Raw genomic sequence first — 12160 nt, 5'->3', positions numbered from 1 at the left:
TGCTAAGCTAAATAAATGACAATACAAGATTATCATCCGAAAAACCAGATAAGGTAAGCTTTAAGAAGGGCCATAGTGTGACCAGTAACGAAAACGATAGAGGTGATGTCGAGGCCGAAGGCAAAGCTCGGCTCTGATTTCTAAGAAAACCATCGCGAAGTACGTACCTTCTCCCACCAGTGATTCACCACTGTATATCCCGACTTGATAGCAGGCCACAAGGGTGTTCATGCCGGTTTGATATTGTAACCTGGAGGAAAAAGAATATTTGTGAGAACAGCACATCGTAGGCCTTTACATGGTAACAATTGAACAGGATAACAGGAAGGTTTAATATTGGTCCTTCATTGACACAAGGCCGTATCCATTTGCCCCAGCAAGCTTTGTGATCAAAAGTACGGAACAGCCCAGTCGTTACAGGGTCAAAAGTGTAAGTAAGCATGCTGTGTGTATTGAAGCAGACCAATATCCTTTCATCCTGGAGAAGTGCACACTAAATATGACTATACGTACGTCAGTTGACTTCCGAGAGTAATGGATACTGCAAAGTTACGGCTTTTCACAGACTAATCGATAGGAATGACCACAGATAACATTAGGCATGCACGGAGAACCTTATACCCGTATGCTAACATAGATGCCGGCTAGGCAGTCATATAATGTCAAATGGTGACTAGGCCGGAAGCTAATATAAGACCTGCAAATCCGAAGTCCAATTCTCAGTGTCAGAGACCCCTGTTTCCGAATCAGAAAAGAGTCGCCCTTCGTTGTTTAGACATAACACCCTAACCATAAGGTTGCTGAAAACCCTTAGACGGCCCACGGCCAGTTTTGCTCTTCTTGGGGGTATCGTGTACAAATGAAAGCATTCATCGGCAGTCAGGATTTCTTCACTCGTCGGATTTCTCAGAAAAAAAGAGTCCCCGCAGACTATCCCAATCTAATTAGGAAACTTCAGCTAGATGACGTGCGACGACATTGAAAGTGAAAAAATTTGCACAACAAATGGGTAGCGAAAATGTAGTGTAAACCCCATATATTTTCAACGGGCATCGGAATGCACATTCTAACCAAAAGTAAACCAAGTAAATGTGAATTAACGCTCCGTGTGATCGGCACCGAACAATGTGGTTCTTGGCGTTTTTGTTTCTAAGGCCTCCATCAACTCATCTATCCTAAGCAGTCTTCGCTGTCATTGGACACTAGGACACTGTTCGCCCTCCGTGAGCCCGTGACCACCTGACATTGCCTTTCGCTAGCAGTAGTCATGGAGCATCTGAGACAGTGTTTCCCCAGTTGTGGGTTGCATTGAGCAATATGATAGCAAAAAAATTGTCAACGGTGACTGAGTGTGATCAAGGGGGAAACATGATCGACGCGCCGCAAACCCCAGCTCCGACAAACCAGCAAGTGAAATGTCTTAGCATATTTTATTAGTACTCTGACGGTGATGGGTCGCAATAATTCAACGTGGAGGAGCCAGCCACCAATGCCAACACTACCGAACACAAGCGAACAGGTGAAAGTCACCAGAAATTAGTAGGCAACGCCGGATCGAGAGAAATGAAAGCAGGGTTGTGCTTGTACACTTCAAGTGAACCTAATCTACGGACAGCTGACAGGTTTTTTCTCTAAAGCTGATCACCAAATTTGCATTATCCGTGTTCGCTGAAATCTCATCAAAGAGTCACCCAACACGCGCATCGTTTGATTTTTTCGATGGACCGTAATATCAGGCTTCCCAAAAGCTCCAGGTCCATTTGTGTCGAGAGTGTGGCGCAGTGGGAGTATTTTCTTCATCATATCTATATCCAAAATACAGCGAAATCCATGTTGGTAACTTCTGTCTTCTTCATGACCCTATATGTACGGTATGATACACTAGCAGTAGTTAGATTAGCTACGCGTTGGTGAGTAGGGAATATAGACTTTGGCAGTGATCGAAAAAAACCACTGACTTCCCCACGAGTTCTGGATTGAAAGAGCCTTCTTGAACTATACTGACGGACTCAATTCGCATAACATCCTAATATGCTCAGTGCGATTGCGGTATGCGTTGTGACCACATAGCTAAGAACAACGGCCAGTGCTTTGAAGTAGGTCAAATGTACTGAAACATAATTATATAGGAATATTATCTCCGGTTCGGGCGTATGACATACTGGGTAACAGTAACCCGGCAAGCTGGTCCTGCTGTTGGGGATTCAACATCGCAAAAATGGAGGCTCAAATCAACCTAGTTACGCTCACTTAACATTTATGGTTACTGAACGTTATGTCGGTAGCAAAGACTGCATCTGACAAGCCACAGTGAGCTCCTTATCACAACATCTTACATTATCGCATCCATTAGAGACGGCAAAGTCAGCGTTGAGCCACAGCGCTCCATGGTGTCCAGTAATGCGATGCTCCTTCCATCTCATTCTGTTGAAAAATCTTACCTTCTTCAGAACATTTGTATCCCAATTGTGCGGGAGGATGAAGCAATGACTACTTACTTACGCATATTTCAAGACAAATGAGAAATGAAGCCTATACACACCTCTTACTCGGTTAGATGCTGCATGGATCAATCACTTTACCCTTTTTATCTACTTTCCTACTGCGAACTGACCCTATGATTGAAGTACCCTGAGAAGCCGGTCGAGAAATCGAATACAACGAGCACCGAATAGGTCCAGGTGGTTTGTCGTTCAAAGCAACGCGTTCCCCGGGATAGTCTGTGCAACACAATGAGAACAATGGTGCTACAAAAGCAAATTATGTTGAACAATCTTTCCTACCGTAGCACGTATGAAATGGGATAAGATGAAACTAATTGTAGGATTAGTTGCACTGTTTACACAGGGCTACAAATGAACATGACAAATTTTTTTTCTGAGAGGACCAGATAGGATCAAATAGGGTATCAGTCGATATTTTTTCAAGTCTGTTTAGATAGCTGCTACATGCTACTACCCAGAACGAAGCATAAAGCTGACATTCTAGCGACTAGATGCCTCGTGGTCTGTGAATCGACCTCTGATTCGATTCGGGAAAAACCACCAGTGTACGAAGTCGTCTGGACAGGGGGACTTTTTCCCGCATTTCCGGGCGGTTCTACCTATTTATGTATCCCTGCAACTGCAGATACATTAGTAAATGCAGGGGGTGGTTGCAATCTTCTAGACACTCGCTCTCAACCACTTATAAGTCGATCTCAGTCCTGAGTAATGCAAAACTGGTGGTATCAACCAGCGAAATCAGCCGAGTCAACTGCCTGCCTGTTTCAGGTAAAATCGACTTGTTGAACAAAATGTAGATGGCTTGCCGCAGTTGAGCATACTCTTCCAAGGGATACGTCGTTGTTAGGGTGTTAAACGACTTATGTACTGTGTCGGTACACACACTCCAGGAGCACAACCGGTGCTAGCGACAGTTTCAGTCACTAAGAAATAGGACAACAGGAAAATTTGAAGAATTTGGAGCTCAACTGACGTTAAATCACCTTAATCACCCAATGAAGAGGGAAGAAAAAAATCAGGTACTGAAGGCGGCACCTTTGATTCAGGAATGCTATGCTTTTCATGGTGGAACTCGGTTCCCGATGTCCGAAACCTAGGAAGGGGCAGCTATCAACCTGCTGGTATCTAGTGATTAAAGCCTTTATACGTCTTGATTCCATAGACTGCTCGTCTTTTGGTCGTTTCAACACAGAACAGGGCTGAGCAAAAGGTCCTGCGGGGTAAACGGGTCGCCGATATGCAGAGTACTTGTTCTAAGCAGCGTAACCTGTGGAGCGTGATTAATTCGACCACCATCCTTCCCTGGGTCACCTTGTATTCCTGAGAATTGCTAATCTGATGTTCTCAACAGAATTAGCTGACGCTTCGGAGACATCGGTGACTAAACACTAACAGTCTTCGTTGATTTTCTTAACGCAGGGGCAAAGCCCATGAGCACTACGGACCATACTACCTCATACTGTGATAGTGACAGACAAACGTAGATTATTATGGTTGGCAAAAGCCATCCTGACCTACCGGACCACTTCTCGACAGGTGAACTCGTCTTCAGCCGGGACTTACACAATCGCCCGCGTAAATAAATTTCTTTATCACATTGACTGGCTTATTGGTAAGCATGAGGTGTATACTTGGTCCCCTACTGACTTGTAACAGCAAACTGTACGAGTATGAAGTAAATCTTAAAACCCAAGACAGCATTATTAAGCTTATTTAACCAGTCAGTAAACTCAGTTGGAAACACTCCGTAGACCCTTGTGAGCCGATTGGAGTTGGCATATAGTGCCTATTAAGTGATTAGAATTCAGAATGGGTAAGTCAGAATCCAAGAGGCAGCGGATAAAGCTTGTAAGGTTGTGTTTTTAGCATCTAATGTGCATTCCCCCATTGTCATCTACCAAAGCTTTATTTTGCAAATAAACTCCTGTTGGCGGAGGATTCGTGGGAGTTACGTCATGACACTGCAAAATTTTTGACTGTTGTTGATGATAATAATAATAATGATAATAATGAAGCCTCTGGTGATCATCATCATCATCATCGACAGCATGACATCAGTGTTCAACACCGATGCTTCACTGCCGTACAACCATGACTTATTTGAAAGCCCTATTGTGAAGAAAAGAATAAAGGTGGATGGGGGAGGGACTTAGTGCTAGCTTAACACAATCATTCCGAGGTGCCTACACCTCTAGACATTCACTCAGGCAATCTGGACAGAAACTGACAACAAGAAAGCCACTGACATCGGTTGGCAGCCATATCTTGTAGTGTCTCCAACCAGGCAAAGTGAGGATCACGCGGTCCCCATCCTGGAAGGCGAGTAGCACCGACAGCACCCAAGCGTTTCGTGATCTCCTTCATACTCCTCTGCCAAGTCAAGGGTTGGCCACCTCTATGTTTACGCCACTCCGAATTGGGCATGGAAAACAGTACTCTCTTCGGCAAACGATGGTTCGGCATACGTAACACATGTCCCAACCAACGCAGCTTCTGGTGCTGGACACATTCTTCAATGGAAGTACCCGTTACACAACCGAAAACACGCTTTCTAACTGCCTCGTTACGGATTCGCCGACATCAACCCACGCGAGCTATGGTTCTGAGACAATGATTGTCGAACACCTGAAGACGTCTCAGGTCCGCTGCTCGAATAGGCCAAGTCTCACAGCCATACAACAAAACAGCCCGTACTGTAGCTTGATACACACGTCCCTTCAGATTCAGGGATAAACCATTCTGACGCCATAGGTGTCTCAAGTTAGCAAACGCGGCCCGAGCCTTGCAGATTCGTGCATTCACCTCATCTGTCACACTACAATCAGAACTAATACAACTTCCAAAGTACGTAAAACGCTCCACAACTTCCAGTACCTCTCCCTGGATTGTAAGGGGCGTGTTCAGTGACTGCACGTCCACAAGCATGACCTTACACTTTGTGGGTGCAAAATGCATACCAAAGGACGGGATGACTTTGGTCAGTTCATCCAAGAATACTTGCGCCTTCTCCTCCTCTTCGAACATGAGAACGATGTCGTCTGCATATTCCAGATCGACAAGGTTTTCTTCACTGGCTATTTGAACACCAGGGTTTTGGAGACCCTCCAGCGTTCGTCTCATTATTTCATCGATCACAAAGTTAAAAAGGAATGGAGAGAGTGGGCATCCCTGACGGACACCGCTTTGTGTGCGGAAGCTTTTGGAGAGCTCTCCGTACACTCTCACACGTCCGGAAGTCTGAGAATACAAAGAACGTATTATGTTTACAAACTTCCGGGGCATTCCTTGGTGGGCAAGCGTCTCAAGAAGAACAGACCGATCAACCGAGTCGAATGCGCCTCGGAAATCCAGGAATACTAGAATCGTGGGTCGCTTATACGTATGGCGTTGTTCTAGCACCTGACGCAGTGTGAAGATTTGGTCAACACAACCCCTACCAGGCCGGAATCCCGCTTGCTGCTCTCGAGTCAGCATCTCACGAGCCACCGTAAGGCGACGAAGCACAATTGACGCCAACAGTCTCGTTACAACCGGGGTCAAGCTGATCCCCCTGTGGTTACCACACTCACTACGCGCCCCTTTTTTGAAAATGGGCACTATCACCGATTCTCCCCAGTTGTCTGGGACAGACTCCTTTTCCCAAATGCAAGCAAACAGGTCGGACAGGCGCTGACTGAGGACTTCACCCCCGTCTTTGAACAGTGCAGGTGGAAGGTCATCCGGACCGGGAGCTCGGTGGCGCTTGAGAGAACATATGCAGTCGTAAACCTCCGAGGCCGTAGGTGGTTCCACGTTCACCGTCCAGGGTTCTACTTCACCTGTGGGCTGTAGATGAGTGCCGGCTGGTGGCCAAGACATTTGTTGTTCAAAGTATTCAGCCCACCGATCAAGGCGTTCCTCCTTATTAGAGATGGTCGTTCCATTCTGATGCTTGATGCTTTCACTCACAGGTGGTTTCCGGGAACCGGTCGCACGGATCAACTGAAATGATCTCCGGGCATCACCTGCTTTCTGGGCCTCTTCCATTTCTTTGGCTTTCTGTGTCCACCATACTTCACGGTCGGATCGCAAACTGACTTTCACTTGACGTCTGATGGCTCTTCGCATCGGGTTATGTTCGAGCCCATCGGGTTATGTTCGGGACGGCTTGGTGAGCCGAGCCGTAGTTTATTGCTCGCTGCATGTTCACGCAAACGGTTAGTGAAGTCAATATTCGATAGCAAGTCACATCTCACCGATAATAAAAAACGACACTCGTTCAGCTACAACACCCTTTCGGTGCCTAGCTGCCATGCCACCCGAATGAAACACAAGGGCTGTGGAACTATCAGGTTGCCCAAGCCTAGACAGGAGAAGTCGGGAGGCAAAGGGTCGGGTTCGAACCACGGACCTTGCGGTTGGTAAATTCGCGCTCTAACCACTCGAGTCGTGCCGCTCCCATAGCCCCAACCAGTTTAAATCTTATCCAAAAACTGTGACAGCTTTGAAATTCGACCATTTAACACGAGAAATGTGAACATAAAACTATACGAAACAGCCCTGAAAAAGCATATGCAAACGATCTCTCATTTGGGTGTGAGCCCAGTCTTCAGAGAAATAACTTTCAAACTGCTGGACAACTCCAGCTTAGGTAATAACATATTCGTTCAATAAGGGGAAGCAGCGTTATTCGAACTGCTTACCAAATAAACCCATGCTTTTGGAATGACAAGAATTGGGATACCGAACGAGATTGTGCAGTGTAAATGCATTATCCGCTAGAACAAAGACATCATCTAACAAATTCTACGTATGATATTGGGCGGACATGGCTATTATAGTAGCACTACCTCGATTCTGGTGGCGGTTTGCCTTCTGACAACAACATGCCATGGAGAAGCGGTAATGGGTTTTCTATCACCACGATGTCTCCTGTCAAGTCCAGGTCAACCAACGGAGTAAGCAGAAAGTCCCGAATGAAGAGATATGCCCTCTCCAGCTGCAAATAAAGTAGGGATCTCAGACAGTATCCATGTGTCGTCAATAAGGGAAATATTATTAAAAAGTGATGCTTTGCAGTTGCCACAGTCTGGATAGATCACCTCAAGGGACTGGTCAGAAATGGTTGGTGCAAGGGACCAAGTAGATGTGGTACCCTTTACCTAATAGTCCCTTCGGAGGATAAAAATCCTAAGATATATGATGGCTAATAGATAAAAGTGGTACAATTCCTGAACGGAAATTCAAAACCAGCAACAGACTGGCTCCCTGTAGACTAAATTCCGCATTACAACTACCTAAGTGGATAGCACAATAAACATTTGCCGGTATGAAGCGCCACAAAACAAGCAACACGGGACCATTTTTGCCAGTCTAAGGCGCGGCCTTCTTTACTGCATGATGTTCCCCACCACTGAGAAAAAACATCTAGGTGACGACATTAGCCTATCTGCGTGTCATTTGGTTTAGCTCTCCAGCTCAGTGGAACGGACCTGTAACTCAACTCTATTACAAGCCTTAAGATCCGAAAAACGTGTTTTCTATAAAACGGGTGACCTGAAGGATGTTGGGCATCCATAAATCTGAATCTGCAAGAATATATATAATCCCATTTCACTTGCCAACTCGCCTTATTGAAAAATTGCCCCACAAGTAGCTGTTTCTTGTTCCAGACGACCCAGTGGTAGATCTCTGAGTTTAAATTTTCGAACCTGATCTCACGTACCACAATATTTCTTTTTCTACCTATACCACATTCCCAAAGATGCAGGATTTCTCTGTTTCTCGGGTCTGGGAGTTTACAGGTTGTAGCTGCTTCACAACATTTTGAGTTGATAAACCGTTTGTCCCCAACTTAAAGGTTTTCAGCCATTCACCTAAGAAGAATGCAGATCACTTTACGGGCTTCATTTCTAACAATCATCCGTGTGCATTGCGACGGACCCAGCTGAGAATCGAGATGACTTCTCGTGTCAATCTGGTCGTTGTCGGCTACCTCAAGAACTTATTAGGCACTGACTGGCCTAATCGCGAATGTTGTGGTTACTCAGGCAGCATGGTCGTTGGTTTGTTCGTTGATCTGAGCAGTTTGATTGCAAACATTTCATCACCAATCGCTACGCTACCCAACAATGCACTTATGATTTCACCTTGATTGGTGATGAGACGTTTGTAATCTAATTGTCTAGCTTAGCCAACAAAGCGACGACCAAACCATACAAACTGAGGACTGTTCACTTTTGGTTACCGAGTGAAGCTCGAAGTGTGAACCGTATTCGCCCGGTAGCCCACCTCCACATAGACCCATTCATATGCGCGTCCATGAGTTAGAATGAACAGTCGATGGCTTCGGCAAGAAGGATTCACCACTTAGCAACGCAGTATTTCTTGAAGACGGTCGAATGGTGTTTCTTAATAGGTTGATCGGGATGCTCTTTACTTTTATTTGACCTTTAGTTAGAAACCTTTGAAGGGTTCGGAAAATTTCCACGAATGCGGGGTGTCCCGCATTGAGGGCGTTTACCGTTGACACGTCTACCTTTCTCCCATTGACTCAAGATTTATGTTCTTAAACAGCTTTTTCATGTTGTACTCTGAAAATTACCAAGGACACATCATATAAATTTTCAACCGATGCGACTTTTATTGCCTAAATAGAGGTTGGTCAGCATCCACAGCACGGTCTACGGTGTGCTGCCTGACCACAGAAGAACGAGACAACACAAAATCTGGGGACGTATGCAAACTTGTAAATAGATACGAAGACTGGAACAGAATACTCCCCAGAACTCGAAAAATAGTTGACTTTAGCCAGGTCAGAGCTGGTGGTAACCCATGGAGGCGAAGTTTCAACACAACAGTCAATTAGCGTGTCTCACGCTATCGGTGAACATAAGGGATGACTATTACGGAGCAGCTCGTTAGAGCTCGCGCATGTCCTGCCTCATAGGATACGCTTGCATCGGTGTGAGGAAGCTAGGTTTCGACCGTTTGGAGTACGACCAGTTAATGAAGTTCAAGAGTTCGCATGTTTGAACTTTCTAGTCACGGCAGAGAATTCTTGTGACCGAAGCACCCAGATCTTTCGTGCAACCAATTCTAACAACTTAAGAAGCACGAAGGCTTTATATTCTGTGCAAGCCTCAGCTATCCAACAATTCAGACGGTGAAGTCATTGGGCGAGTTGTTCAACGTGGGTTCCGTAAAATGGTTAGGATCCTGCGTATGATCCCACCAGTAGTATAGTCGTTACGACCCGAGCTAAGGAACGATCGAAGTGCTTAACTTATTTGGGGGGTAGTTCTGAGTTTCAGCTAAGCTCATTGGAAAGGATGCATGAATTTTCATGGCAATTTCCGGTCTCCGGTGGCAAAAGACTGGAGACCTCCTCAGACCAGCAACAATTAGTGCCAAAACGAGTACAGTGGTGGCGGCCCACACTCGCCACTGCACAACCAGTGTTAGGCAGGAATCCACGCGGATCCCACTATACTTACTTGAAAGCAAATGTTCGGTTGCGGGAAGCTATGCAGCATATCCCAAAAACTGCGTTGATCTGCCCAGAAATTCCGTACAGCTTCCGAGATAAGTAGACTGAGCAACAAACTCAAGCACATTACCCCAACTTTTCAAAGGAATACAAAAAGGCTCAAAAACGCATTCTGACTTGCTCTTAGAGGGCAGGGCTTCTCCATCTTGTTTGGGCAGTGAATATAGTATATGGTGTAGTATGGTTCTCTACAGTATATCTCTTATCGAGCGGTCTTCAAGTACACATTGGTTAAGATCGAGTGAGTCAAAGCCAGCGTTCGAAAACGCATGGTTTTCTGAATAGGCACGCATACTTAACATAGAGAACTGCACGAAAAAGCTTTAGGACTTGAACAAAATTATCCATGTGTTACTTACATCTATTTCGGCCAAGGCTCCAATGATTGACAATAAAGAATTCGAAGTTACTTCAGGAGAGGGTGGGTTGATCGAATCAGGTTTACCGCCAGGAGAATCCTCCGAACCGTACAAAACTAAGTCTCGCAAGCCCAGGTTCGCAGCGGTGAAAGAAAGCTGTGTAGTTGACAGCAAACAATCGACAATGCTCACTATCCATTCCTCTGGGACGCGGGGATATACATGCCGCAGAAATGCACACATATAAGATTCGGCCAGTTCGTGACCTGCAGCGGAAGTGTCGGTAAAACGAGAAACGGCACAGTGCTTTATTGGGAAAGCCGACTAATTCCAAGAACGTCGCAATTATACAGTGGAGTAAACACGTCTCCAAACTGGGTTGGTGATAACGTGAAACTCGAACGCATCTACATGGTTGAGTTGACCCGGACCTTTCTAGCGGAATCATGAAATAAGTATCGCCGGTGGTCATGGTCAGCCACCGGTCGACCAGGGTTTGCGTTTTCTGGTGCTGACGGTCTCTAACTTGTCTCTCATCTAAAGAAAACAGCCTCAGTACTTCCACAGACATGGATACGTTGGACGTCCGGGAGAAATACCTCACTACCTTCACACTTCTACTTCCTAGCAAGTTCCAGCTAGTGTAGCCCGCAAGAGATCAGTGCAGGACTTGGGTCCGACCAGCACGTCAGGGTCGCAGCATTCGGTCACATCCTGAATTCGCTCCTCACTCTTGATGCTTCTCTGTAGGCAGTAAAAAAACAGAACCAACAAACGCATATAGACTATTCACTGGTGTAGAGTCCTGTGTACACAGGAGCTAACCAACACTTTCAATTCCATTTGAAGCTGGTTTTGAAAAAGAAAACAGCCAAAAATACATTAGAGTACGTGTGACCATTAGGAAGCTCAACCGGGTATATACCTTTTCGAATGTATTGAGTGTTGCATTCCGAGGGTGGCAGCAGTGCGTCACATGTGCTGGAAGACGCTGTGATAGGTGCATAGGACCTAAGGGTGTAGAAGTCAATTATTCCAGAGGATTAGACAGAACTTATCAGTGAGGGCACGATTAAGTACTTCAGTTGGGATGTTCTCACCAATCCGATGACAAAATGCTCCTAATTCGGCTTCGTTATTCCAGTTTGACCAAAAGGACCTCGGTCGATACGGTTCGGGTCCTTGATCAAGACGTCGATAGTATAAATCACGCAGATATGGACGAAGCCATCGAGGATTACGATAAAACCGAACAACTGCGGACCGTGAAAGAACTACCTAAAATTCATTAACATACCTGAATGAAAAACGGATATCGATTTCAGCAGCCGCATGATCTAGGTCCAGGACGGTTCAAACCATATGGGTATGTAACACTGTAACGTAAACACAGGTGCGAAGTGCATCATTCAAAAGTCTCTTGCTGTAAGTAGGCTGGGTCTTTCATTAATCGAACGCGAACAGATGAGGGAAAACTATAAAGAGGCGAGATAAAAACATATGGTTGGCTGCTTTACCGTAGTCACCGACCTATACGGTTCTCTGTCGTGTATATTAGTGCATGCGGCTCCGGATTTTACGAAATACCAGCTCATCTTCTGTCACCCATAATAATCCACTCTCTGGTGCCTCTGAAGATATCGTTGACGATGAAAATTGTGGGCCTGTACCTATTCAGAAGCTCGAGTGCGTTACATCTCATCGTAAGGGTCTACAGGTATATATCAAATATATATATATATATATATATATATATATATCAAATCTAT

The 12160-nt window shown here is 45.5% G+C and overlaps 1 protein-coding gene across 1 annotated transcript; it reads right to left on the bottom strand.

Annotated features, from left to right (window-relative positions):
- Positions 1-7329: 7329 nt before the first annotated feature.
- Positions 7330-11725, bottom strand: T265_06153 (hypothetical protein; the record flags this gene model as incomplete). Its single annotated transcript, XM_009171346.1, has 5 exons — positions 7330-7482; positions 10392-10657; positions 11317-11402; positions 11446-11647; positions 11689-11725. The coding sequence occupies 5 exons, from the start codon at positions 11723-11725 to the stop codon at positions 7330-7332; spliced, it is 744 nt and encodes a 247-aa protein (XP_009169610.1).
- Positions 11726-12160: the final 435 nt, after the last annotated feature.

This window comes from Opisthorchis viverrini (assembly GCF_000715545.1).
Source record: "Opisthorchis viverrini unplaced genomic scaffold opera_v5_122, whole genome shotgun sequence".
Lineage (NCBI taxonomy): Eukaryota > Metazoa > Platyhelminthes > Trematoda > Opisthorchiida > Opisthorchiidae > Opisthorchis > Opisthorchis viverrini.
The sequence above is the reverse complement of the archived record's forward strand: the minus strand, read 5'-3'. Positions and strand labels throughout refer to the sequence as shown.